The sequence below is a fragment of the Podarcis filfolensis genome (genome assembly GCF_964270895.1).
Source record: "Podarcis filfolensis genome assembly, chromosome: 12".
NCBI classification, from domain to species: domain Eukaryota; kingdom Metazoa; phylum Chordata; class Lepidosauria; order Squamata; family Lacertidae; genus Podarcis; species Podarcis filfolensis.
This window is the reverse complement of record NC_139614.1, coordinates 57,940,217-57,967,652: the sequence shown is the minus strand read 5'-3', so window position 1 is coordinate 57,967,652 and position 27,436 is coordinate 57,940,217. Positions and strand designations below refer to the sequence as shown.

General features: G+C 53.6%; 2 protein-coding genes and 1 long non-coding RNA gene across 5 annotated transcripts in view; 2 read left to right on the top strand and 1 right to left on the bottom strand.

Annotated features, from left to right (window-relative positions):
• The window catches only part of LOC310745974 (uncharacterized protein), a 618,230-nt gene that overhangs the window by 214,446 nt on the left and 376,348 nt on the right, over nucleotides 1-27,436 (top strand). The window lies entirely within an intron of this gene.
• The window catches only part of LOC310746292, a 284,046-nt gene that overhangs the window by 23,000 nt on the left and 233,610 nt on the right, over nucleotides 1-27,436 (bottom strand). The gene's annotated exons all lie outside the window — the stretch shown is intronic.
• The window catches only part of AGAP3 (ArfGAP with GTPase domain, ankyrin repeat and PH domain 3), a 100,983-nt gene that overhangs the window by 11,314 nt on the left and 62,233 nt on the right, over nucleotides 1-27,436 (top strand). Inside the window, exon 1 of one of the 3 annotated variants that reach the window (XM_083579326.1) lies at nucleotides 21,274-22,117. The exons of the other annotated variants lie outside the window; for them this stretch is intronic. Within the exon in view, the coding sequence (XP_083435452.1) occupies nucleotides 21,289-22,117 (829 nt within the window). The 5' untranslated portion in view covers nucleotides 21,274-21,288. Of the gene's footprint in view, nucleotides 1-21,273; nucleotides 22,118-27,436 lie in introns of those variants that run through there. 3 annotated transcript variants of the gene reach the window in all.

Below are 27,436 nucleotides of genomic sequence, written 5' to 3'. Positions count from 1 at the left end.
ACCCCCCCCCAATGCTAAGAAGTCAGGAATTAGCCCCCAGGTCCCTAGAAAACTCACCTGTTCCCAGCCTGAAAGCACCCCCAAATCAAAGTTGGCATATAGAATCGTAGAAATTGGGGGGGATCCCAAAGGTCATCTGGTCCAACCCTCTGCAATGCATGAAGCACAGCAAAAAGTCGGCTGGGCGAGTGTCCACCCCCCCCCCCATCTGCAAATAATGTGATTTTTGAGATGGATCTCAATTTTATGCCCGTCTGTAACTTGTCAAAGGAATGAAGACTTGGCAGAAGAGGTTTGCCTTAAGAGAGAGAGCTCAGCTCTAAGAATCAGGGAACTGAGGTGTTTTGAGAGGGGATTGATGCTTTTGAATTCTGGTGCTGGAGGAGACTCTTGAGAGTCCCCTGGACTGCAAGAAGATCAAACCTCTCCATTCTGAAGGAAATCAGGCCTGAGTGCTCCCTGGAAGGACAGATCCTGAAGCTGAGGCTCCAAGACTTTGGCCACCTCAGGAGAAGAGAAGATTCCCTGGAAAAGACCTTGGTGTTGGGAAAGATGGAGGGCACAAGGAGAAGGGGACGGCAGAGGACGAGATGGTTGGATAGTGTTCTCGAAGCTACCAGCATGAGTTTGACCAAACTGCGGGAGGCAGTGGAAGACAAGGGTGCCTGGCGTGCTCTGGTCCAGGGGGTCACGAAGAGGCGGACACAACTAAATGACTAAACAACAACAACAAGAGAGGGGATTTTTGGTGGTGGATTTTTACAAAAAGGGAGCCTTGTTTTGGAGAGAGAATTGGAAGAGGGAGTGGCGGCTGTCAGGCTCCAGGATGCGACACCAAATACAACGTTGAGCTGGTTACAAATGGAATCGCGGAGGCAACAATTAGAGTTTCCTGAAAAATGCAGAAGTCCTTTGGCTGGCGAGGGGCAAAGGGAGGTTGCTGCCTGCTTCTCCCATCTTCCCCGCCTCGTCCCCACATCAGTCCTGTGAGGCAGGCCAGGCTGGAAAAGGGGGCTGGCTGAAGCCCACTTGGGGTGGGGGGCTTCCTGCCTTCCCTGGGGTCCCTCTTCTTCCAGGCTCCCTTTCTGGCTCTGCTCCATGGGGCGGTCGAAGGGCTCCTGCTGTGATGAAAGGGCCTGAGCTGCCCGTTGTCACTGCCCTCCAGGCCTTGGCAAGCCAGGGGGCAGCTGCTTCCCTCCCCTCCAGCAGCTGGCATGGGGGTTGGGGTGGGGGCTGGTCACCAGCTGACTGGCAGGGTGGGGGCGGAAGGCTGGAGCTGGACAAGGAATCTCTGCCCTCTGACTCACAGGCTGGCACTGCCCTCGGCCGCCTTTTCGTCCAGGCTGTCTGGCATGCTCTGTGGCTGCCACTGAATGCCAGTGCTCGGCAGATGAATGTAACAGCCTCCTAGATGAGGCCATCGGGAGCCCACCTCGTCCAGCATCCTAGAATTGTAGAGGGGACCCTGAGGGTCATCCAGTCCAACCCCTTGCAAGGCAGGAATCTCAGCTCAAACATCCATGACAGGTGTTCAGCCAAGCTCTGCTTAAAAACCTACAAGGAAGGAGAACAGGACTGCTGTCTTAAATCTCTTACTGTCGGAAGGTTCTTCCTTTTCTCCCAACCAGATGCCTCAAATGGAAACCTGTGACCAGGATTCGAACTCAAGTCCAATGCTTTCCCTGCCTGGAGTTTCCAGCAACTGGGATTCAGAAGCATTGCTGCCTCAGACTGTGGAGGCAGAACAGAGCCAGCTATGGATATCTGTATCCATGAATTCATCTAATATTCTCTTCAAGCTACCCCTATCTCTTGTGGCAGGGAGTTCCACAGGTTAACTTTATTGCATCCACCCTGAATCTCCTCATTCAACATCACTGAAGGTCCACAAGTTCTCCACGCTTTACAATACAGTCATACCTTGGTTTTCGAACGTTTTGGCTCCTGAATGATGCAAACCTGGAAGTGAGTGTTCGGTTTGCCAACTATTTTTTGGAAGCCGAACGTCCAATGGGGCTTCTGCAGCTTCCAATTGGCTGCAGGAGCTTCCTGCAGTCAATCAGAAGCCGTACTTTGGTTTCCATACGTTTTGGAAGTCAAACAGACTTCTGGAACGGATTCTGTTCAGCTTCCAAGGTACGATTGTAATTAATCTGAGTTGTGGGTTTGAGCCCCCCATTGGGCAAAAGATTCCTGCATGGCAGGGGGCTGGACTAGATTACCCTGTGTGGTCCCTTCCAACTCTCCAGTTCTATGATTCTAACATGTCACTTCTCACGAGCCTCTTCTCTGATCTGAAAAGTCCGAAACTCTGCAACATTTCTTTCTAAGGGAGTCGCTCCCTCCTCTCAGTCATCTGGGTGGCCCTTTTCTGAACATTGTCAAACTCTACAATATTATAGTATTATTCCAAAAGTGGTTGTGCCCTAGATTTGTATAAGGGGAACATGATATTGGCCATCTGGTCCCACCGCCTGCAATGCAAGAATCACAGCGAATAGCTCCTCCCTTTCAGGATCTGGCAATAAAGAGATTAATCTCAATTGTATTTCACGGGGTTGGACTAGATGATCCTTGGGTCCCTTCTGGCCCTGAAGTTCAATGATTCTTTGAGTTCTTTGGAGTCACCCCAATGGATTCTGCCAAGCTGCCGAATTCCTTGAGGTTTCCTCCTAGAAGTGCCCTTCTGGGCATGTCTTGCCCACCTCCCTGGCGCTGCCTGCCTGACCCTGCCTGTCTCAGAGCAGCAGGAAGGAAGGCAGGAAGTTCTGCGGGCAGCGCCAGGAAGTTGTTGGGCTGGGCAGGTGGTTGTGGGCGGCTTCTTGCGGCTTCCGCCTGGGTTTCCCCAGTGGTGGCTCCCGGGGGGGGGGGGGCGGAGGACGGGCACGGCTGTCACCTTCCGGGGACTCCTCCCTCCCTCTTCCTTCCTTGGCTATGTGTGGACAAAGGCAAAACAAGGAGAGCCTTCAGCTGGATCCGGCCAGTGAACCCTCCAGCCTCTTCTCACAGCGGCCAACCAGGTGCCTCCAAAGGGGAGCCTTTCCCCACTCTTGCTCTCTGCCATTTCGAGGTAGACTGGCTCTGTCCATGGAGGCTCGATTTGGGAATCCAAGGAGAGCGTGCTGCATCAGGGCAGTGGCCAGACAGACGCCCCCAGGTGGAGCGGAACGTAAGAGCTCTCTCCCATCCCACAGTTTCCAGCAACTAGGGTTCCCCCCCATACATATATTTATTTGGTTTTTCAGATTAAAACTTTACAGTCACATATCAAACATATAAGTAAGATTCCCAGGAATTTCCCAGAATTCCCTCCTCCTCCCCTTTGTGGGTCCTGTTGTTGTTTAGTCATTTAGTCGTGTCTGCCTCTTCGTGACCCCCTGGACCAGAGCACGCCAGGCCCTCCTGTCTTCCACTGCCTCCCTCAGTTTGGTCAGACTCATGCTGGTAGCTTCGAGAACACTGTCCCACCATCTCGTCCTCTGTCCTCCCCTTCTCCTTGTGCCCTCCATCTTTCCCAACATCAGGGTCTTTTCCAGGGAGTCTTCTCTTCTCATGAGGTGGCCAAAGTCTTGGAGCCTCAGCTTCAGGATCTGTCCTTCCAGTGAGCACTCAGGGCTGATTTCCTTCAGAATGGAGAGGTTGGATCTTCTTGCAGTCCGTGGGACTCTCAAGAGTCTCCTCCAGCACCAGAATTCAAAAGCATCCATTCTTCGGCGATCAGCCTTCTTTATGGTCCAGCTCTCACTTTCATACATCGCAACTGGGAAAACCATGGCTTTAACTATACAGACCTTTGTTGGCAAGGTGATGTCTCTGTTTTTTAAGATGCTGCCTAGGTTTGTCATTGCTTTTCTCCCAAGAAAAGCAATGTGAGTCCTACTGTTAATCATTTCCTCCTGTAACTTTTATGATAATCCAAATCTTTTACCTCTCCATTGTGTCCAAAATTCACCCTTAAATGACGAGTGATATTCCAATCCTACTAAAGGTTTTAACTGTTTGCAATGGTTTTTATGATAGGTTATAAATTTTCCCCATACCTTATTGAAATTTTGGTCTTCCTGATTTCTGATTCTTCCGGTCATTTTGGCCATTTCGGCATAATACATCCACTTGATCTGCCTGCCTTCTCTGGACTTTATCTTCTTTCCATCTCTGGGCCAGTAACATCCGCACAGCTGTAGTTGCGAACATAGATTGTCTTTCCTGCTCCCTTGCAATTTTGGCACCTAGAATTCCTCCAAGGAAGGCTTTGGGGGTTTTCTTTAAGAAAAGGTTATTCTAAACATTTTTTTCAGCAGCTGGGATTCAGAAGTGTTCTGGCCCCTGTCAGAGCCGTGCCAGGGTGGTTAAGAGCCGCTGGCAGCTCTCTCCTCCTCTGTGAATCTGTCTAATCCTCTTTTGAAGTCCTCCAAGTTGGTGGCCACCTCTGCCCCAAGTGGCAGGGAGTTCCACAGTTTATGTGCTTCATGAAGAAGGGCTTCCTTTCCTCTGTCCTGACCAGGCTAGTCAGGCTTCGAAGCCCCCCAAACAAGAGCAGGTTGTCCTGGAATCCCGTGCCCAGTTCTGGGCACCACCATTTAAGAAGGATATGGACAAGGGATGTTTCAGCTGAGATTCCTGCCCCGCAGTGGGTTGGACTAGATGACCCCTGGGGTTCCCTTCCAGCTCTTGTATTCTCTTACTCTGTGGCAAGCTGGAACGTGTGCAGAGGATCTGGAAGGCAAGCCTGGTGAGGAAGGGTTGAAGGAGCTGGGTATGTTGAGCCTGGAAAAGAGGAGACGGAGAGGAGATACGAGAGCCACCTTCCATCTTAATGGAAGAGGGAGCATGCTTGTTTTCTCCTGCTCCGGAGGTAGGACTCGAACCCATGGCTTTCAACGACAAGAAGGGAGATTGCAAGTGAACATTAAGACAGGGAGAGCTGTTTGGCAGTGGAACAGACGCCCCTGGAGTCTCCTTCATCTTGCCTTTTTCAACAGAGGCTGGATGGCCGTCTGTCCTGGATGTTTTAGGTGTGGTTCCTGCGTTGCCGGGGGTTGGGATAGATGACCGCTGGGGTACCAGCTCTGTAATTCTCCGATTCATTTACTCCTCACCACCCACCAGGTTCTTGGTTGCTCCTGAAGGACTGCTGGCTCAACACAACCCCAACGTAAATCTGCCTCCGGCCTCCCCAGCCGAGTCCTCTTCCCACGGAGCGTCTCCCTTTCCTGGCCAAAGGCGAGAGGATGCTTCCCAGTCCTGCCGCTGGAAGTGGGAATTGGCAAAGCCTTTTGGCCCGAGAGCCCAGAGCCTCTTTGGCTTCTGTCATTGCCTAGGAAACCCAGAGAGGGAGGTCTCCATCTTGTGGAGGGAGAATAGCAGATTCATAGAATTGTAGAGCTGAAAGGGACCCCTGAGGGTCATCTAGCCCAACCCCCGCAAGGGGAAGGGTAGCCTGTGGAATGTGGGGGTCTCTCTTGTGTGTGGGGAGCCCCACCTTGAACCCGCTCCTGGGCCAGGTGTCCAATGACGCTGGAAGATTCAGGACAAATAAAAGGAAGTTCTTCATGCAGTGCAGAGTTAAACTGTGGAACTCACTGCCACAGGAGGCAGGGATGGCTTTAAAAGAGGATTGGACAAATTCAGGGAGGAGGAAAGGGCTATTGGCTCTGCCCTCCACAGTCAGAGGCAGCAGTGCTTCCGAATACCACTTGCTGGAAGCAGCAGGAGGGGAGAAAGAGGCTCTTGTGTTCGAATCCTGCTTGTGGGTTCCCCATAATGGGCATCTGGGTGGCTACTGTGAGAAGAGGATGCTGGACGAGTTGAGCCACTGGCCTCATCTGGCAGACTCTGCTTCTGTTCTTCATGACATCCTCAACTGGCCTTCTTAGCTTCCTGGCAGATTTCTTAAGAGAAATCGGGGTCTTGGGTGCGGATCCATCACAGTTTGTGCTAGGAGAGCTGTCTGCCCTCATGGCGCTTCCTGCAACCCCCTCCTCCCCAAACCAGCAGGCTTTTACCCCACAGATTGGCTGCCCCCAAGGTTCCTAGATTCCAGCTTGCATTTTTCTACCTGGCAGGAGAGCCAGGCCAGGCCTTGCAGCCCTGCAGAGTCCGCCAGAGTCTCTCACCCGCCTGAGCTGCTGCACATCTGGCCAGCAAGCTCACAGCTGGAGAGGAAGCTTGCCTGACCTTCTCCGCCTGCCTGCCAGGCTCCCCTGGGGTCAGAAGCAAAAGGCAAACCCGCTGAGCGGGGGGAGGGGGGCGAGGGGACGTGTGTGCCCATCTGGCAGTGCCAACCGGGGCTTAAGATCTCTGTCCTGCGGTGACCTTCCTCTCCATCGCTAGTGCAGAGCAGGGCGGGACCAGGCGGGCAGGGCTGGAGAAATCCCAGGCGCAACACACGCATCCAGATTTGCAGTATATTTCCAGGTCACAATACGAACTTCAAACTGGTTTTGGATTATATATCAATATATCGCTTAACTTTCCCACTTGAACCCAGTTCCTTGGGATGCAAAGTTTCCCCAGCCACTCTGGGCGGCTCCCAATCAAGTGTTATAAACAATACAGCATTAAGTATTAAAAACTTCCCTAAACAGGGAGGCAGGTTTGGTGATAAAGTATCCGACTGGGACAGGGGAGAATAATAGAATCCTAGAATGGCCGACTTTGAAGGGACCCCTGAGGATCATCTAGTCCAACCCAATCTCAACTCAAGTATCCTTGACAGGTGGCCATCCAACCGGTGCTTAAAAACCTCCAGCCAAGGAGACACCACCTCTTTCTGAGGGATTCTGTCCCACAGTCAAATATGCAGCCTTGGGGTGTGAAACATTTTCCAGTTCTGCACAGAGCCTGGTTCTTAAGTCCTGTGCCGAATGAGCCGTTGCAGATTTAAAATCTGACTATAAAGCATCTGTCTGGGAGACCCGGCCTCAAATCCCCCACTTTCTATATACTGCAGTTTTATGTTGTGAACCATCCTGAGGTCTACAGGTGAGTGGGGGGGGGGAGAGATATACATGGAAGGGTGTCCATGGAGCTGGGGGCTCTTTTGCCTTTCTTGCATTTTCCTGTGCTGCAACACTCCCTAGAACCTAGAATCACAAGTCAGTAATGGCTGCAGGAACAACCACAAGAGCAAAACTTCCAGGAGCCCAGGAATTCCTTAGCCTCGCTTTCCCCCTCTTGGCACCCTCCAAGCTGGACTACAAATCCCATCATCCCCAGTCCAGCGTGACTGTGCTCCCACCTGCTGCCCCACCCCTGTGGAGCTGTGCCAGCAGGGGCTGTTGGGAGTTGTAGTCCAAACCAGCTGCAGTGATCCACTGTTTAGCCAGGTTGCAAAAGGCAGGTGGCAAATGGCTTAGGGGAACGACTGCCGTGACGCTTCTTCCGCCAGGAGGAACACATTAAACAGCTGCTCCTGTTCCGACAGCAAAACGGGACTCTTTCTCTTGACACTTGTTTTGCAAATGGGAAGGAAGCGCCTTTGGCGTCTTGCCAGGGGCTCAGTTTCCTGATTTCCAAGCAAGACGGAGGCTCAGTCTGTGGCCTCTGCAGAAACAAGGAGGCTGCAGCAGAAGTTCTCCAGGGGAGGACACCATGTCCCCTTTGAGGCTCGGAAAGGGCTCTGGTGGGCGCCAGCTCCGGCAGCTTCCCTGCCTGCCTGCCTCAGGATAAATGCCACCCGGATCCCAAATGGCTGGTCCTTGTCATCTGCATCCATTAAGGAAGGAGACAAATGAGCCTCCAGCCAAGTTCAGTGGGTGCAGCCTGTATCTTCCGAAATATTGTCATCCCTACAGAAGAGCAGGTGAGACTCGGCTGAGCAGCCCCCAATTCTGCTAAGTGTTATTAATAAACCCGCCTGAGGTTCCAGGCAGGCTCTGCCTGTTCAGCTACTGCCTGCAGAAGCTTTTGGGTCTCAATGCCCAGCTGGCCTTGCCCTGCAGAGAGGCTGCCAGGACCGGGGGGGGGGGGCAAGGGCAAGCACCTGCCGGACTCCTCCCTTCAGCGGGGAGATGCCAGCAAGCAGGGAGATGGATTTGGGTCGCCTTTGGGGCTGCGATATCATGCAGACCTGCAGGGAGCAAAATGTTTTCTGGTCGCTGTTCAGGCGGACAGCTTTCCCCCCTCCTTGCCGTTTTTTATTTGAACGGGAGCTGCTCTTCAGCCTCGTTTCCCAGAGCAACGGACGCAGCCTGAGAATCGGAAGAAATGCCACACAAGGTCAGGGACAAACGGCAGCAGGTAGAAGCCCCAATGCCACAGGGAAACGGCTCGATGGAAATAATAATAATAATAATAATAATAATAATAATAATAATAACAACAATAACAATAATAATAATAACAATAAATTTTATTTACTATATTTTTCACTCCATAAGACGCACCTGACCGTAAGACGCACCTAGTTTTTAGAGAGGGAAAACAAGAAAAAAACCTTCCGAACAAAACAGTGGATGTATGATTTTTGTGGTTCATGCTGTGGCCACAGACATGTGATTTGACAGTGAGTTTGGGGTAGCCCAATGCAAAAATCCTGAGGATCCATGTGGATCCGTGCTTTGTAACCATGTTTTTGCGCCATTGCGGCCCCACGAAATAATGGATGCGTGATTTTTTGGTGCTGGTTATAGCCATGGACATGCTATGTGATCTGATGGTGAATTTGGGGTGACCCAATGCAAAAATCCTGAGGAACCATGTGCTTTTACCTCCCCCCTCCCAGGCAGCCTCCTTTATCGCTAGAGTCCCTTATCTCCCCTCCCAATCGCTGGCCGATCAGCGGCTTCATTTCAACACCCTCTTCCCTCTTTCTAAAAGAAAAAAAAAACACGATCTGCTTTTTGCCCCTGGGCAATTCGGCTCCATGGACCACACATTCGCTCCTTAAGACGCACAGACATTTCCCCTTACTTTTTAGGAGGAAAAAAGTGTGTCTTATGGAGAGAAAAATACGGTACAGTGGTACCTCGGGTTACATACGCTTCAGGTTACATATGCTTCAGGTTACACACTCCGCTAACCCAGAAATAGTGCTTCAGGTTAAGAACTTTGCTTCAGGATGAGAACAAAAATCGTGCTCCTGTGGCGCGGCAGCAGCAGGAGGCCCCATTAGCTAAAGTGGTGCTTCAGGTTAAGAACAGTTTCAGGTTAAGTACAGACCTCCGGAACGAATTAAGTAATTAACCCGAGGTACCACTGTATACCCTGCCCTCCCCAGCCAGACCTGGTCTCAGGGCGGCTAACATCAGTAAAATTATAATAAAAACATAATAGGGAAAAAAAACACCAATTTAAAATACAGGTTAAGATGCAGTTTAAAATGCAGCCTCATTTTAAAAGTCGCCCATACATCAAAACCATAAGGGGAGGGAAACATAAGGGTCAGACTGAGTCCAAACTAAAGGCCAGGCGGAACAGCTCTGTCTTGCAGGCCCTGCGGAAAGATGTCAAGTCCTGCAGGGCCCTGGTCTCTTGTGACAGAGCGTTCCACCAAGTCGGGGCCAGTACTGAAAAGGCCCTGGCCCTTTTGAGACCAATCTAACCACCTTGCGACCTGGGACCTCCAAAGTGTTGTCATTTGTGGACCTTAAGGTCCTCCGTGGGACAGACCAGGAGAGGCAGTCCCATGGAAGTGGAATTGCACTGGAAATGGACTCTGCCAATTTCTTGGGCAAACTGGGGACAGAAAGGGAATGAAGTCGGTGCCAGGGAAGCCCCTCTGGGAAAGGAGTTTCACGGGGCCAGGAACGCAGCGTGTTCATGTCATAGCATCCCCCCCCCCATGGGCAACTATTTTTCCTGTGTCCTTTTGCGCCAACTGCAGCTCCCCAGACTTCTGCAGCAGAGGCCCCAGAGCCAGCGCCTTGCAGTAGTCTAGAGGAGATGCAGCCCAGCAAGCACAGTGGACCTCTGGGGCAGTGGCGTAGCGTGGGGGTGCAGGGGGGGCCGGCCGCACTGGGCGCAACATCTGGGGGTTAGGGTTAGGGGCACAAATCCACGGGTTAAGGGGCGCAAATCCACGGGTTAGGGGGCGCAAATTACTTGCCTTGCCCCGGGTGCTGACAACCCACGCTACGCCACTGCTCTGGGGTCACTTGTCACCTGTCTGAATTTGGTTACCTTCGTTTCAAGGCCATCCCAGACTCAGAAGGGGGGACATAAGGAAGAACTGAGAACAGAGACTCAGCGCATTGTTCTGCCTTTCCTTGCAATTATCTGCTCGCTGCTTCCACTCTTCTGCTCCTTCTTGCCCCTGGGATTTGGAGCCAGTCTAAATCCCTCTCTTGTTGAAAGGCCTGAGATGCCCCTGCCAAGCAGTGTGCTTCTTCCCGGGGGGGGGGCAGCTCCTTTTCTGCCAGGCAGGAGCCCCTCAGTTGCCTAGAGGAGGCCGGGGTCCAAGGCGTCTGCATAGCCGGCTGTCGGCTTCTGCTCTTCAACTCCCCAGAAGGCGGTGGACTCTCCTTCGTTGGAGGTTATTAAGCAGAGGCTGGGTGGCCACCCGCCAGGGTCTCTGGAGTTGTGATTCCTGCTATAGCAGGGGGTTGGACTAGATGACCCACAGGGTCCCTCCAAACTTTACAATTCTTTGCCTTGGTCCTGTATACCTGAAGGAGCATCTCCACCCCCATTGTTCTGCCCGGACACTGAGGTCCAGCTCCAAGGGCCTTCTGGCGGTTCCCTCCCTGTGAGAAGTGAGGTTACAGGGAACCAGCCAGAGGGCCTTCTCGGTGGTGGCGCCCGCCCTGTGGAACGCCCTCCCATCAGATGTCAAGGGAATAAACAACTATATGACATTTAGAAGACATCTGAAGGCAGCCCAGTTTAGGGAAGTTTTTACTATTTAATGCTGTATTGTTTTTAACACTCGATTGGGAGCCTTCCAGAGTGGCTGGGGAAACTCAGCCAGATGGGCGGCGTATTAATAATAATAATAATTGTTGTTGTTGTTGCTGCTGTTATTCTAAGGCCAGGCAGGTCCCCAGAGGACATGTTGCCTCTGTGCACTTGTGGTCCCTCAGCCTCGGGGAGCCTCTGACCACCACTGCATGTGCCCCCCGTCTATAGGCTGCCCTGTGGCGCATGGTGTGCTGGGCCCTGGCTTCCATTCCAGGAGAAGCGCCTAGCCTCTCGTGCACAGACTGCCTCGTGGAATTCCTGCTTTTCCGGAGGGGGGGTGTCACTCTCCTCCCCCACCTGCCTCTTCTGGCTCTGCATCTCCCCTTCCCCTCCAGCCCCTTCGCCGCCTCTGCAAATATCTTTCCATCTGCCTACAGGGAGGAAAGTGAACCTGGGTGCCAGGTGCCCCCCAAGCCTTCCCCCCCATTCCCCCCCCCCCCCCGTGCTTGGATCTCCAGGTGAACCCCTCTTTCCCTGGGCTCCTCCCCAGCCTTCCTCACAGAGTCCTCCTCTCTTTGCCCACCCAGCAAATGGGGTCCTGACTTGATGGCTCAGCTGTGGGCTTGGGCCCCACTGAGAAGCCACAGCTGGCTGAGCCGGGTGACCCAGATGAGGTGACTCAGCAACCCAAGCAAAAGGGGGGAGGAGATATTTACAAATAACGCCCCCAGCACACTTTTGCAGGCTGAGTCAGGTGTCTGAGCAGTCTCTGCAAGCGGGGGGGGGGGAGCCTCAAATAGGTCACAGACTCACCCACGTATCCCAACCCCTTTTGTCTCTTATGCCAGCCCTGTTCAACGACCCCCCCCCCCACTTTGCTTGCTTGCTTGCTCCCGGGAAACAGAGAGCCCTCCCATTCTGGAAAGGCCTTGCACCGCAAGGAACAAGGGTGTGGGCCATGTGGAGCAGCCTCTCTGGTTCAAGGCTGGGAGTTGTCACATTGCCACCATCCCCATCGAGGAGGCTGAGAGAGGAGCTCGTGACCGCGCAATGATGTAGACCTTCATAAGTGCCTGCTGGATCGGGCCCACCCAGCCCAGCCCCCTGTTCCCACAACGGCCAGCCAGTTGCCCCAAGGGAAACCCCCAAATGGGTACAAGTCTTCTCCCCTCCTGTGGTTTTCGTAAGAACAAAGCAGATGTTGATGTGTCATTTAGTGGTGTCCGCCTCTTCGTGACCCCCTGGACCAGAGCACGCCAGGCCCTCCTGTCTTCCACGGCCTCCCGCAGTTTGGTCAAACTCATGCTGGTCGCTTCGAGAACACTGTCCCACCATCTCGTCCTCTGTTGTCCCCTTCTCCTTGTGCCCTCCATCTTTCCCAACATCAGGGTCTTTTCCAGGGAGTCTTCTCTTCTCATGAGGTGGCCAAAGTCCTGGAGCCTCAGCTTCAGGATCTGTCCTTCCAGTGAGCACTCAGGGCTGATTTCCTTCAGAATGGAGAGGTTTGATCTTCTTGCAGTCCATGGGACTCTCAAGAGTCTCCTCCAGAACCAGAATTCAAAAGCATAAATTCTTCGGAGATCAGCCTTCTTTATGGTCCAGCTCTCACTTTAATAATTATTTAATATAATAATAATAATAATAATAATAATAATAATAATAATAATAATAATAATAATAATAATGGGTCCCCCCAGCCACTCTGGGCGGCTTCCAACAAAACACTAAAATACAATAATCTATTAAGCATTAAAAGCTTCCCTAAACAGCGCTGCCTTCAGATGTCTTCTAAAAGTCTGGTAGTTGTTTTTCTCTTTGACATCTGATGGGAGGGTGTTCCACAGGGCGGTTGCCACCGCCAAGAAGGCCCTCTGCCTGGTTCCCTGTAACTTGGCTTCTCGCAGTGAGGGAACCGCCAGAAGGCCCTTGGAGCTGGACCTCAGTGTCTGGGCAGAACGGTGGAGGTGGAGATGCTCCTTCAGGTTTACTGGGCCTTTGAGGCCGTTTAGGGCTTTAAAGGTCAGCACCAACACTTTGAATTGTGCTCGGAAATGTACTGGGAGCCAGTGTATGTCTTTCAAGATAGTTGGCCATATTGGCAGCATCTAAAGATGGTTTTTTAGGAAGCGGTTTGATAACCGCTACTTAAACTGCATACATCACTACTGGGGAAACCATAGCTTGAACTATATGGACCTTTGTTGGAAGGTGATGTCTCTGCTTTTTAAGATGCTTTTGAAGACATAGCAGATAGCTCCATCCATAGAGACTCTCAATCTCAGGGCCATGGGTTTGAGTCCCAGGTTGAGCAAAAAGATTCCTGTATTGCAGGGGGTTGGGCTAGATGACCCTCAGGGACCCTTCCAACTCTGATTCTGTAAGAAGAGCTTGCTGGATGAGGCCATGGACTCGTCTAATCCAACACCCTCTAGTTCTTACGGTCACCGACCAGATGCCCATTACGGAGAACCTGCAAGCAGGATTTGTTCTGAAGTTGCCTTTAGGAGACAGATACGAACTCCTCTCCTGGCCTGGAGCAGGATTTGAGTGCAAGAACCTCTTTCTCCCCTCCTGTGGCGTCTTAAGTTCTGGGATTCAGAAGCATGGCTGACTCTGTGGAGGCAGAGCAGAGCCCTTGTGGTCAGTCGCCACCCCTAGCCCTCTCCTCCTCCAGGAATTTGTATAATCCTCTTCTAAAGCCAACCAGGTTGGTTGAAGCCATCACTTCTTCCAGTGGCAGGGAGTTCCACCGTCTGACTCTGCCCTGCGTGAAGAAGGTCTTTCTCTGATCTGTTCTAATGCATTGCCAGTGACGCATTTGATGCTCTACCAGGCAAATGGGGGGGGCTCTTTGTGGGCCACCTGTTTCCCCTTTTCCAGGCACTTCTGTGAGATTTAACACCTGTCTGAAATGGTGGAATAAATGCTCGAAAGCCCTTTATTTTCACATCTGCACCCTGTGCATAAGAGCTCGGAAAAATGAGCTTCTTGATAATCAATGTTGGTTGCCAGATCAGGCCAGGGAGGAGGCTGGACTCCCGGCAATTGCCTTGCATGCCAGAGTGCGCATGTTTGGGCGCATGTCTGCAGACATTCACGTGTGTGACCGGCTGCTCGGAAGTGAAGGCATCACAGGATGGCATGGGCTGGACCTGCAGCCTCAGATGGGCAGATTTACACCTATCCCTGTCATTAACTGGGAACAAATGCTGGGCTGTCGTTGCAAAGTGTTCTCCGTAACGTTTTTCCTCCTCACCACGTGGGTCTGCGCATGGAATGTGGCTCTTTCCTCCTTCCTGAGCCACAACCCCCTTTATCCTCCTTGGTTCTGTGGGGAAACTCAGCTATTCCCGCCTCTCTGGTTTCCAGCCAGTGAGAGGAGTCATAGCAATGACTGGCATCTGGGAAGAGGGATCCAGCCAATAGACACGGAGAAAGCCAGAGCAAAACACACATTCCTCAAGCCTTTTCTGCTGGTTTTTCTGCTTCCTGCCTTGCAGAGATTCCACTCTGGGATCCAGCATTTGAGCGCAGACCTGGGTCGCACTTCATATGCCAAAATAAAAACGTCTTCTAAGTCTGTAAACGTTTAAAATGCACTGTTGATGCCAATGCAGATGCGCTGGCGCATCTTGCAGGCGGCTGAGAGAGGGCAGCTTACGCCAGCCCTGCAAAGTAGGCCACTTTTTCTTTTTCTTTTGTTAGAGCGTTTATTAATATTCCAATAAAAACATCCAATTAGTATATCAAATCATAATGCAGTAAAAATAAAAAACGAACATATAAACAAATCCAATTCTGAATTTAATTCTAATTTTGCTACTTCCCACAGCCTGAACATCAAAGCAACTCCAAGTCTCACAATATTTCCATATTTCAGCACTTTTCCTTTTTCCTGAAGGGAGGGGGACAGGGCTGGTGCCGTGCTATTCTTATTATATAGATAGTTTTAATTCTATCAATGTTTATTTGTTTTTATTCATCCCCCCCCCCAATGTCTTTAGCTGTTCTTATTTTATCTGTAAGCTGGCTTGAGTACCTGTCAGAGAAAAAGGCAGAGGAATCATCATCATCATCATCATCATCATCATCATCTGGTGACGTGGGTGGGGTGGGATCGTGAAGTCATTTGCAGGAGGAGTGCAATTAATGAAGGGCTGGAGCAGAGGCGGGGGGGGGGGGAGTGAGGGTTTCAGCAGTGACCAGAAGGGTGATGGGTGATGTCTGGATGGGTGCACAGCAGAAGGACCCCATTGCAGCTGGCAGAAGGGCAGACCTGGAAGAGGAGGTTCTGAGCTGCGATTCCTGGCTAGATGCCCTTTGGGGACCCCTCCTCACTCGGCGGCGACGCCGGGATCCGTTCACTATAAGCAGAGCTTGCAGGGCTGTTCTTCCGCAGGCGGGTTTTCTGCATTGCGAGGAGGGAGAGATGGCTTTGGGGGGAGAGATGCAGCCGGGGGGGGCGGGAGGCGGACGGAGCGGCTTGGAGGGGGGGAGGGGCGTGCGGGGGCGGAGCTCTTTCCTGTCCCCCCCCCCCGTCCCCGAATGACGCGCGAGCCCAACTGCGCAGCCCCCCCGGATCCGCGACTGACGTCCGGACAGGCGGGCGTCACTCACCCTCCCCAAATCCCCCGGACTTTTCTCCAGGCGCCAGCAGCCTGGCACGGGGGGGCACCCTCGCCCCCTCCTCCCCCTCGCCCGTGATGGGGGAGGGTCTTGGACCCCCCGTCCTCAGATTCCCCCCCCCCTTGCTTCCCGGCGCCGAGTCAGTTCTGCTCAGAGGCGACCCGTTGAAATGAAGGGACCCAACTCAGTCCCGTTGCTATTATCAGCCGGGGACCAGCAGTTGAGAGCACCCAATGGGTCTACTCTTGAGTAGGACGTGGATCCCACACGAAAGACCTTCACCAGAGGCTTTGAAGCGGAGGTCGGGGGGGCGCCTGTCATGGGCGCTCTAGTTGGGAGTCCTGACTTGCAGGGGTTGGGCTGGATGACCCTCGGGGTCCCTCCCCAGGCTCCAGTCTGTGATTCTGTTGTCGTTGTTTAGTCGTTTAGTGGTGTCCGCCTCTTCGTGACCCCCTGGACCAGAGCACGCCAGGCCCTCCTGTCGTCCACTGCCTCCCGCAGTTTGGTCAAACTCATGCTGGTCGCTTCGAGAACACTGTCCAACCATCTCGTCCTCTGTCGTCCCCTTCTCCTTGTGCCCTCCATCTTTCCCAACATCAGGGTCTTTTCCAGGGAGTCTTCTCTTCTCATGAGGTGGCCAAAGTATTGGAGCCTCAGCTTCAGGATCTGTCCTTCCAGTGAGCACTCAGGGCTGATTTCCTTCAGAATGGATACGTTTGATCTTCTTGCAGTCCGTGGGACTCTACAGAGTCTCCTCCAGCACCAGAATTCAAAAGCATCTGTTCTTTGGCAATTCTGTGATTCTATTCTGTGATTCTACAACTCCCAAATTGCCTTTCTCTTGGTCTCCTGGCTGGAGCCCTAAGAGAAACCCCTTTTGCTCCTCTTCCCTCTCTCAAAGTGCCTCCTCAGTCAGGACATGGGGAGGACCCCTCCCCCAGGATGCCCCCAAAGCAAGTGGGAGAGAGAAGGAAACAGGGGTAGCTCAGCTGGTAGAGCAGAAGACCCTTAATCTCAGGGTTAATCCATGGTGAACTGATGCCTTCTTGCTAACTTTTTCTGTCTGGTTTTACTGCTGCAAACTGCTTTGATCATTTGTCCATGACACACAGGCATACAAGTCTTTTTACAAATAAATACACCATCCAGGTGCCGATATCGAAAGGCCTTGATGGGGCTTTGCACAGTTGCAGCAGCGGAGACTGCAGAAGACAGCAGCCGGGGTCTGCAGCTTGTGGGACTCTCTGCCACAAGATGCGGCCCCCAGTGACTCAGAAGCCTTTCCAAGGAGGAGAGGGGGCTCTCCTCAGCTGAGTGAGTCAAGGGGGCTCCTTGAGGCAGCTCTTGCCCCATAGCCCCAGGGGCTTCAGGGGGACCCATCTCACTCCCTTCCCCCCAGGAGGGCAGAGCTGAAGGGCCAGCAGGTGCCTCTGAGCAGGGATGGTTTTCTGAGAGGGACTCCCCAGCTAAGAAACCTGGCTGCTGTGTGGCATCTGGTGTCACACGCAGATGATTGATGCCCTTGATGAGGCAGGCTTTGTTGCAAGAGGGGAGGCGGATTGGGGTCCCAGAGATCTCTGCTGACCTGCTGAACTCTGGCACAGAAACCAGAAGGCAAAAGAAAGCTCACATCCTTCCGCCAAGTGGCCTCGGCTGCCCTCCAGTGGCCACCATAGAATTGTACAGGTTGGAAGAGACCGGGAGGATCGGCTGCTCCAGCCCCTGCAATGCAGGAATCTTTTGCCCAGCGTGTGGCTTGAACCCGTGACCATGAGATAATAATAAATAATAAGAATAAATTTTATTTATATCCCGCCCTCCCCAGCTGAAGCCGGGCTCAGAGCGGCTAACAACAGTAAAAATAACACAGTTTACATAAAATCACAATCAGTTAATTGAAATACGTTCTAAAATCAATTCATTCTATAATCAATTCAGAATCAAATTCATGGCAACCATTGGGCTAGAGTTCTGTGAGGATGACCAAAGGAGGGGGTCAGGCTGTGCCCTGACCAAAGGCCTGGTGGAACAGCTCCGTCTTGCAGGCCCTGCGGAAAGATGTCAAGTCCCGCAGGGCCCTGGTCTCTTGGGACAGAGCCAAAAAAGCCCTGGCTCTGGTTGAGGCCAGCCTAACCTCCCTGTGGCCTGGGACCTCCAAGATGTTTTTGTTTGAAGACCATAAGGTCCTCCGTGGGACATACCAGGAGAGGCGGTCCCATAGCTACGAGGGTCCTAGGCCGTATAGGGCTTTAAAGGTTAAAACCAGCACTTTAAACCTGATCCTGTACTCCAGCTGGTAGAGCACCGGGTGAATGTGATCCTGCAGTGAGGACCCCGTAAGGAGTCTCACTGCGGCATTCTGCACCCGCTGGATTTTCTGGGTCGGTCTCAAGGGCAGCCCCACATAGAGCGAGTTACAATAATCCAGGCTGGAGGTGGCCGTTGCGTGGATCACAGTGGCCAGATCAGGGCGAGAGAGGTAAGGAGATGAGGAGTCTCAGGCTCTGCTGACTGATCTACCCCACTGCAGGCTGGTGCAGACAGCAGGGCCTCTGTGTTGGGGGGCTTTCTACGGGGAGACAGCCAGGAGCAAGATTTGGAGCAGAGCAACAGGGGCAGATTCCTCAGCTTCTGAAGAGATCTTGCAAGGCCCCTGTGGCTGCAAAGCTGCTCTGTGGACTTTGCTGCCCTTAGACAGGTTTTATTATCCTTCAATCAATTTTTGATGTACCAAATGGTGTCCCCCACGCTGCTCTGTGCCTCAAAACACGCTGTCCTGTGCGGCCTCGAATGCGGCTGCATTGCGGGGCTGAACCTAATAGCCTGGTTACGGACATGTTAGCCAAATACCAACCATCTGGATGGTTAAGTGGGATTGAGAATAAAATGAGAGAGAGGAGGAGAGGAATCTCACCAGAGGACCTTGTGCGGCTTGTCCGAAAATTCCATGTTTGAGATAATCCAACGCAGATTGTTAAAACCACAGAGTCCAATAACTTGGCAGCCAAACTGGGAAGAACACCTGGACAAGTCTGGGGACCGTGCGAGGTGAGAAGCCAGGGCTGACTTTTCTCTCCCCTTGGACCAACCCAAATGGACGCAGGGCCAAGATGCCGGTGAGACTGAACGGCTTGCCCTCAGCAGCGCTGCAGGGGAGATTCCAGAAAACAGCACTGGCAGGAAGAATGTGCCTCTCTGGACAGAGACAAATGGAATCAGTCTTGCATGTTCTTTTGCACTGACCCTGGTATCTGACAGTTCGATCTATGTTTATTCATCAGTTGGTTGCTATTAGGGAGTGGAGTTTGGACAAATGCAAGGCAGCCTGGCTTATGTTTACTCAGGATGGAGGTAGTAGCCAAGTTTCTGCAACCTGCAGTGAGGATTTGTGAATGCTAGATGGCACTAACTTGAGTGTCAGATGCAGGGTATTTTTATGGGATGTTTTTGTATTTGTATTGAACCCTCCTGGAATCTTGTACAGTGGTACCTCGGGTTACAGATGCTTCAGGTTACAGACTCCCCTAACCCAGAAATAGGACCCCGGGTTAAGAACTTTGCTTCAGGATGAGAATAGAATTCGTGCAGCAGCTGTGCGGTGGCAGTGGGAGGTCTCATTAGCTAAAGTGGTAAAGGTAAAGGGACCCCTGACCGTCTAGTCACGGACAACTCTGGGGTTGCGGCACTCATCTCGCTTTAGTGGCCGAGGGAGCCGGCGTACAGCTTCCGGGTCATGTGGCCAGCATGACTAAGCTGCTTCTGGCGAACCAGAGCAGTGCACGGAAACGCCGTTTACCTTCCCGCCAGAGCTGTACCTATTTATCTACTTGCACTTTGACGTGCTAGGTTGGCAGGAGCTGGGACCGAGCAATGGGAGAATACCTCAGGTTAAAAATAATTTCAGGTTAAGAATGGACCTCCAGAACGAATTAAGTTTGTGACCCGAGGTACCACTGTACGTATGCCAATAACGGCTTGAGAATCAGAGTCACTCCAGTGGGCTGAGTCTCTGTGAAGGGGCTCCAGGAGTGACCCACTTTTCCCGAACCTGGATGGGTCGCTGGGTCTCCGTGCCCCTTCAGAGGCCGCCTCTCCCGGCCAAAGGCAGACTGGACTTTCACACGCAAAGAGGCCCCTCAGGCAAGCGGCAAAGTCTGAGGGGAGGAACTTGCGCGGCTCTGTGTGGACGTTGGCCGGGGATCCAACAAGCCAGCTCTACGTGGCAGCTTCCGGTGGGTAGGAAATGGCGTGTGCCACCTCCTGCAAACCTCAGATTGGCCACCAATGCCCAGCGTGTCCAAGGCAGCCTGGCAGGCGGATCTGCGGCTGTCAGTAGAAAGGGAGGCTGTGAGCTTCTGCCTGGGGGTTATTTTATTTCCTAAATGTTATACACCAGCTGCTGGGAAAAACAAATCAACCCCAATCTCATAAATAAAATAGGAAAAATTTAAAACTTTCAGAGAGTTAAAATAACAACAGACAAAACCCCCCAGTAAAGCTCACATTAGCTTCCTAAGCAACTGGAAGGTTTATCCAAATACAAATGTTTTTAGCAGGTGCCAGAAAGACTGCAGTAAAGGCACCTGCTTGCTATCAATAGGCAGGGAGTTCCAAAGTGCAGGTGCCAAGATCACGCAAAAAGATTATGTGGTCCCTGTAACGGCTATGGCATTACTCGTGTGCAGGGGGGTCTTCTGGTGGAAGCTGCCCCAGACAAGTGCACCTCAGCCAAAGATGTTGCTCCTCAGAGGAGGCAGAGACAGCTGTCCATCCTCCTTCACCTCTTCCACCCAGAAGCTTCCATGCGCTGGCTGCTGGCAGAAGCGACGCTTAGTGGCAAAGCCCCCTGCTTTCACAGAATTGTAGACTTGGAAGGGACCCCCAGGGGTCATCTAGTCCAGCCCCCTGCAATGCAGGAATCTCAGCTCAAGCATCCATGACAGATGGCCCCCAACCTCTGCTTAAAAACCTCCAAGGAAGGAGAGGAGACTGTTCCACTGCCGGACAGCTCTCTTCTTGTCAGAAAGGTCTTCCTGATGTTTAGTCGGAATCTCAATTCTTGTAACTTGAAGCCATGGGTTCGAGTCCTGCCCTCCAGAGCAGGAGGCTCTTTTGTGTGCAGACGGTCCCAGGTGAGTGACAGCCCCTCGCCTCTGGGCTGCCAGGATTAACCTTTCCTTGACCTGGGGGGCCTTATCTTTGTGCAGAGCTGGCCGGGCTCCGGGCTGGGCCTCGACGGACCAGCAGAGGGTGCTGTTGCATTAGGAAAGAAACGGTTCGGGGGTTCGGAAGGTCTGGGGAGGGCTTGGGGGTGGGGGCTAATGGGTGCCCGTCCCTCCTGGCAGAGGCCCGAGCTCGGGGGCCGGGTTTGGAGTCTCCAGAACTGGCCCCACAGCGAGCCTTTCTGGAGTGGATCTGGCCCGCAGCCTCCCAGACGGCCGAGCCCGGGTTTGCCTTTCGGCTGGCCCCACCGCGCCCCAGGGCTGGGTGGCCCGACGGCTCGCCCTCTTCCTCGGCCCCGCCGTGGGAGCCGCGCCGCTGCCGGCCCGCTCCGTCTTGGGCGAGGCCGCCTTCCCAGCTGCGCGCCGTCGGGCCTCCGCTCCGGGCAGGGCGGGATCCGCGCCAGAGTTTGCGAGGCGCTGTCGGGGCCAGGCCCGGGCACGTCGCTGCCTGGCGCGGGCTGCGATGCGCGAGCCAGAGGAGGCTCTGCCAGCGACGGGGCCAGGCCAGCGCGGACGCGGCGGCGGCGGCATGGGGCGCGGGGCCGCCGGGGCCCGGCCGTGAGCCCCGCGGGGATGCGCAGCAGCGGGCGCCCCGTCGAGGATGGCTGCCGAGGGCTGGCGCTGGCGTGAAGCGGGCCGCCCGCCGGGGACCCCCCGCGCGTGCCCGCGCCGCGCCGTCAGCGTGTGCGAGTCGCTGGACCTGCAAGGCGTGCCCGCCGTCCAGGCGGCCCTCAAGGCGGCCGAGCGCCAGCGCCAGCGCCCCAAGAGCCTCTGCTCGGTGGGCAACGGGCTGGGCGTCGGGCCCCTCGGAGCCGCCCGGCCCCCGACGCGAGCGCGCAGCGGCTTCCTGGACTTCCTGCGCCTCCGCTCGCCCCGACGGCACGACGACGAAGGCGCCCCGCGCCCGGCCAGCGCCGCCTTCCCGCCGGCCGAGGCGCCCCCGACGGAGCCCGGGGGGTTCCTGCGCGGCGGCTCGCTGTGGGGCAGCCGGCGCTGGAACCTGTTCGGCGCCCGCGCCGACGGGGCGCGCAAGGGCCTCAGCTCGCTGCGCAAGAGCTTTAGCTTTCGCCTGCGCCGCGGCCACGAGCTGCACCGCTCGGGCTCCGGCCTGCTGCGCCCCGCGCGCCTCCGCACCCGCAGCGAGGGCGACGCCAGCTCCCTGCACACCTTCCCCAGCAAGCGGGACCTGCTCTACCCCGACGCCGCGCAGCCCCGCGGGGACCGGGCGCGCCCCGACGGCGGCGGAGCAGGAGCAGGCAGCCTCTGGAAGCTGCTGGCGGGCCGCCTCCGGCGCCGAGAGCGCTGCGCGGGCCGCTCCTTCAGCCCCCTCGACCCCCGCGCCAGCCCCGCCAGCGCCCTCTGGAGCCTCCCGGGGGCCGAGCCTGTCCTCGTCTCGGTGGGGAGCCGCCGCAGCAGCGGGAGGGCGCCCGGTAAGGACGGAGAAAAGCCGGGGGGGGGGACACCCCTGAAGTAGCACCAAGGCTGTGATTTTCTTGGGGGGGGCTGGGGAGGTGGACGGTATTATATTTAATGGATTTCTTTGTTGCATATGTATCCCACTCGTTTCTCCATGCAGCTGGGGGTGGCTGGCGTATTCCCGCCCGCCCCTCCACAACAGGCCTGCCAGGTAGGCTGGGCACTGAGGGAATGACTGGCCACTTCATGGCTGAGTGGGTGGATTTGAACCTTGGTCTCTCCCAGGTCCTCCTGACCATTGAAGCAGAGGTTGGCTGGTCAGTTTAATAAAGTTAAACTGTGGAACTCCCTGCCACAAGAGATAGGGCTATAAAAGAATTCATGGAGGAGACGGCTTTTAATAGCTACCAGCCAGGATGGCTCTGTTCTGCCTCCACAGTCAGAGGCAGCAAGGCTTCTGAATCCCAGTTGCTGGAAACCCCAGGCTTGAGTTCAAATCCCGGTTGCTGGTTTCCATTTGAGGCATCTGGTTGGCCACTGTGAGAACAGGAGGAGCTTTCTGACAGTAAGAGCTTTTAAACAAGGGTCCTTTTCTCCTTCCTTGGAGGTTTTTAAGCAGAGGTTGCCTGGACACCTGTCATGGATGCTTGAGCTGAGATTCCTGCATTGCACCGGGTTGGGCTGGATGACCCTTCGGGGTCCCTTCTGACTCTACACTGTGGTTCTATGACCCTAACCGCTGCCGCTGCTCCACCGGCTCACGGGCATCGTAGCTCAGTGACAGAACACCCGCTCTGCATGCAGAACGTTCCTGGCTCAGTCCCCGCCGGCAGCTGCACGCAGGGCTGGGAACGCCTCCGGTGCTGCCAGTCTGGGTTGGCAATGCTGAGTATAGAGTGTTTGAACGCAGCTCCTTCCTGTGTGTTTTCCTCCTGCCCCCTTGTGTGGCCTATGCCTAAACTCTCGTTTGCAACTTTTTAGCCCCACGTACAGTGTGCTGAAATAATTGTTATGATTGCAGTTTTGACTGGTTGTCTTCCCAGCAACCCTGCGGAGTAGGCTGCTAGCATTGCTAGGTTGTTAACTGAGACTCGGCAGGAGTCCACGCTTTTCTGGGGGGTGTTTAGACCCAGTGGCAACCTGCAGACCCCACGAGAGCCGTTGGTCGAAGTCCCACTGTGGCCAAGGAGCATCCCTTGGCTGGGCTGGGGAGAGATTTTGAGGCTGTGCCAGGAGGACTTTTGCCCTTGGTGCCAATGCAGCTCTGGAGGGAGCCTGGACAGCCAAACTCTCTTGCTGTGGGGGGCGTTTAGCTGGAGTCTGTCTGGAAGCTGGCAAGGGAGGGGCATGGAAGTGCAAATGTTGGAGGGTCGCTTGTCAGGGATGCTTAGCTGTGATTCCTGACAGGGTGGATTTGATGGAAATCAAATCGATTTAAACCACTATTTAAATGACTAGTCAGTAAGACTTGATTTAAATCTCTCTCTCTCTCTTTTACAGAAAGACTCATTCTCACTGGTATAATCTTAATATTTGCAACCAGGTGAAGGTTTCATTTTTGGAATAATAAATTTTCAGAGTAGTTTTTACAGTTATATAAAAAAATACTGATTTGGTTATACTATCAGAAATACATAGATAATTATGAAATTATCGTGAGGTTTAATAAGTTAACTGCTTATATTTGGACAACTTTTCTGCTGTACTTTATTGGAAGGAGAAAAATAATCATTTCCTTAATAACAATTTAAATAGTTTATTTAACTAAAACAATAACATTATAACTTATGTATCCATGTTTGTTAACTGATGTGGTTAAACAATTTTTTTATCAAAAAAAACTTAGACTGAATGAAAAACTTAAAAACAAATCCTCATTTCCTGATGAATAGCCTTTAGACCAGGCATAGGCAAACTCTGCCCTCCAGCTGTTTTGGGACTACAACTCCCATCATCCCTAGCTAACAGGACCAGTGGTCAGGGATGATGGGAATTGTAGTCCCAAAAACATCTGGAGGGCCAAGTTTGCCTATGCCTGCTTTAGATTATAATGTAAGTTAAACAGAAAACTATCTTTAGAAAGATTTTTCCTCCAGAAGCATTTTATTTTAAACATCCAATTTAAATTTTAAAAATCCAATTTTTTATTATTATTTTTAAAAATCATTGATTTTTATCCACCCTGATTCCTGCATTGCAGGGGGTTGGGCTAGATGGCCTTTGGGGGTCCCTTCCAACTCTGCAATCCTTCCCCTCTGGCTGCTCACAGACCAGCCCCAGACGAGAAGCCAAGGGCAGGCAGGAAGGCAGAGGATGTTTAGGGATGGCCAGGAATGTGGATGTGGGAGTCTCCCCCCACCACCTCGGGGGGCCCCAGAATCATTGCACCAAGAACCTCTGGAAAAAGCCATTCTCCCTCCTCTCTCCAAGGCCAGATGTGCAGAGCACCTGGTGCACAGCTGCCCTAGAGGAGAGAGGTGGGTGCCAGCAGACAAAGGATTCTGGGCCTCTGAGCTGCTGCAGCCCTGCACCCCACAGCTTGGCCACATAGGCAGCCTCTGCCGCCGCTGCAGGTTTCTGCACGGCTGGGTGGTTAGAGACCCCAGCAGTGGGCCAGGTGGGGGGACAGGACAGGCCCCTCGACCCCCCCAGGCAGCTTCAGGTAGAGGACGCTTCGTTTGGACTGCAGACTCTTGTTTTCCCTGGCAAACACCTGGCTATTAATCCGTGGCTCGGTGGGCAATGCATCTGCCTGGGCAAGCAGAAGACCTCTGTCCATAGCTGTCAACTTTTCCCTTTTCTTGCAAGGAATACTATTCGGAATAAGGTAATTTCCCTTAAAAAAAAGGGAAAGTTGACAGCTATGCCTCTGTCTCCACTGCCCCTCCAGGCAGGGGCGAGTGAGAGATTCTCTGCCTGAAATCCTTGAGCGCTGCTGCCAGTCCGTGCTGGCAGTATGGAGCTGGAGGGGCCCCTGCTCTGACTCTGTACAAGGCAGCTGCCCACTCCCCCCTGGTTTGCTGTGAGTGGATCCTTCAAGACGTGAGGCCCTTGGCTGGGGCAGAAGCTAAAGCAGAGGAGCTGCTGGGGGGAAGGGGGAGCAGAGGGGTCTTCTCTGGGGGGGGCGATGGGGGGCGCAGAGGGAAGAGAGTCATGAGCAGTGCTAAAAACTCAGGTGCACAATCTAATTCCCAAATGGTACCTTAAACCTGGCTACAGTTGCCACCATGGAATGCCCAGGTGCCTTTTGCCAACGAAGTATTATTATTATTATTATTATTATTATTATTATTATTATTATTACAGTTGTTTGTTGGTTTTCGAACAGCTTAGTTCATGAACAACTTGGAACTCGAACGTCGCAAACCTGGAAGTAGGTGTTCTGGTTTGTGAACTTGGCCTCAGAAGCTGAACGTCTGGCGCCACTTCTGCGGCTTCCAATTGGCTGCAGAATGCTCCTGGAGCCCATCGGAAGTCGCGCCTTGGTTGTCGAACATTTTTGGAAGTCGGACGGACTTCCGGAACGCATTCTGTTCGAAAACCAAGGTGCAACTGTAATTCTGTTTCTATGCCACTTTATATTTTAAAGAACAAATCTCAAAGCGGTTCACAACACAATTAAAACATCGTATAAAACAACCCAGAGTAAAACAAATTCCAGCTTCAAGGAAAATATTTCAGCTCACTTGGCTTTCCCCCATTCACCAACCCGGCAGCCAGAGATCTCCATGTGGTCACAGTCGGACCCGCGCCAGTTGCAAAGTGTGCCTGGGAGATTTCCGTCGCTGGCCATGGGAGAACTTCCTGGCTCTCAGTGTTGGGGGGGCAGAGTTTGATCCTCTGAGGTTTCCCAGGGACCTGGCCAGATCTGCATACAATAAAGGGCAGATTAATCATGGCGGTGGTCCATACGGGGAGGGGTCAAGAGGCTCTGATCCAGCGTTGCCTCTGACGAAGCACAGGCCCAGTGAATTGGGGTGGCAGGTGAAGTGGGTCAGGGACAGCACTTGGGGTCAGGGCCCCAGAGAGGAGGCCCCAGGCTCTATCTGCCCCCATCCCGGCACCCCAAAGTAGCACCCAAGAGCAGTGTTCAAAATTCGCCAAGTGCCAGGCGCATTCTGCACCTGGATTTTGGCCACTTGTGACCAAGTGAAGATACCCAGGTGCCAGGATGGGGCCTGACATCTCGGCCACCTGGGGATCCTTGGGTCGGGACTGTTTGCACACACTAAGACCCCGTCCTGTAGAATTCTATCTGTTATATTTTATCTGCAGAAGCAGAATAAATTTCAGGAACCCAAATGTCATACTGAAAAATACAACCCTTGAGCTGTCAGGCCCCCAAATGGCAACTAGGCAATCCATTTTGGCGACTGTCAGCCTGGTTTCAGGAGCCATTTGCCGCCTCGCTTATATACCTGAGTTTCTAACCCTGGTTTCAGGCCCTGGGGTCCCTCCCGGCCCTACCAGAAGATTCTGCTGGGGGTTGAGGGTGGTGTCCTCTGCTTGCTCCATGGCCCTGAGGTCCAGTGGCCTCCCTGAGATGTCTGGAGGGAGCCTCTGGTGGGAAGATGCTGGGTGGAGGCAGGAGGGGCCAAGCGGGAAGCAGATTTGGCCCAGGAAGGGCAGGTAGACGTCAGAGGGACGTGCCTGGGCACCAGCCGGTGGGTGAGGTGAGGTCATCATCGCCAATGATGGCAAGCCAAGCCAAGGAGCTGGGCAGGAGGCCAAACCGGGAGCTTGTGTGTTTTGGGTGGGGGCAGGGATGTCAGGCAACACCTGAGCTCTGTGGATAGAAAGAAGGGGGCAGGAGGGGGCCGTAGGGCTGGCACAAACCCCTGCCTGAAACCCTGGAGAGCCAAATGCCCCCCCCCCCCACTTGAAGATTTCCGAGGGTCCTGGCAGACAACCCAATGCTTATTATGCCTGTTGCAGCCACTGCGATGCCAAGTGATTTCTAATTGGCGCTTTTGGCACTGTGGGTTAAACCACAGAGCCTAGGACTTGCCGATCAGAAGGTTGGTGGTTGGAATCCCCACGACAGGGTGAGCTCCCGTTGTTTGGTCCCTGCTCCTGCTAACCTAGCAGTTTGAAAGCACGTCAAAGTGCAAGTAGATAAATAGGTACCGCTCCGGCGGGAAGGTAAACGGCGTTTCTGTGCACTGCTCTGGTGTCGCCAGAAGTGGCTTAGTCATGCTGGCCACATGACCCGGAAGCTGCACGCCGGCTCCCTCGGCCAAGAAAGCGAGATGAGCGCCCCAACCCCAGAGTTGTCCGCGACTGGACCTAATGGTCAGGGGTCCCTTTACCTTTACCTTCTTTAAAACATATTA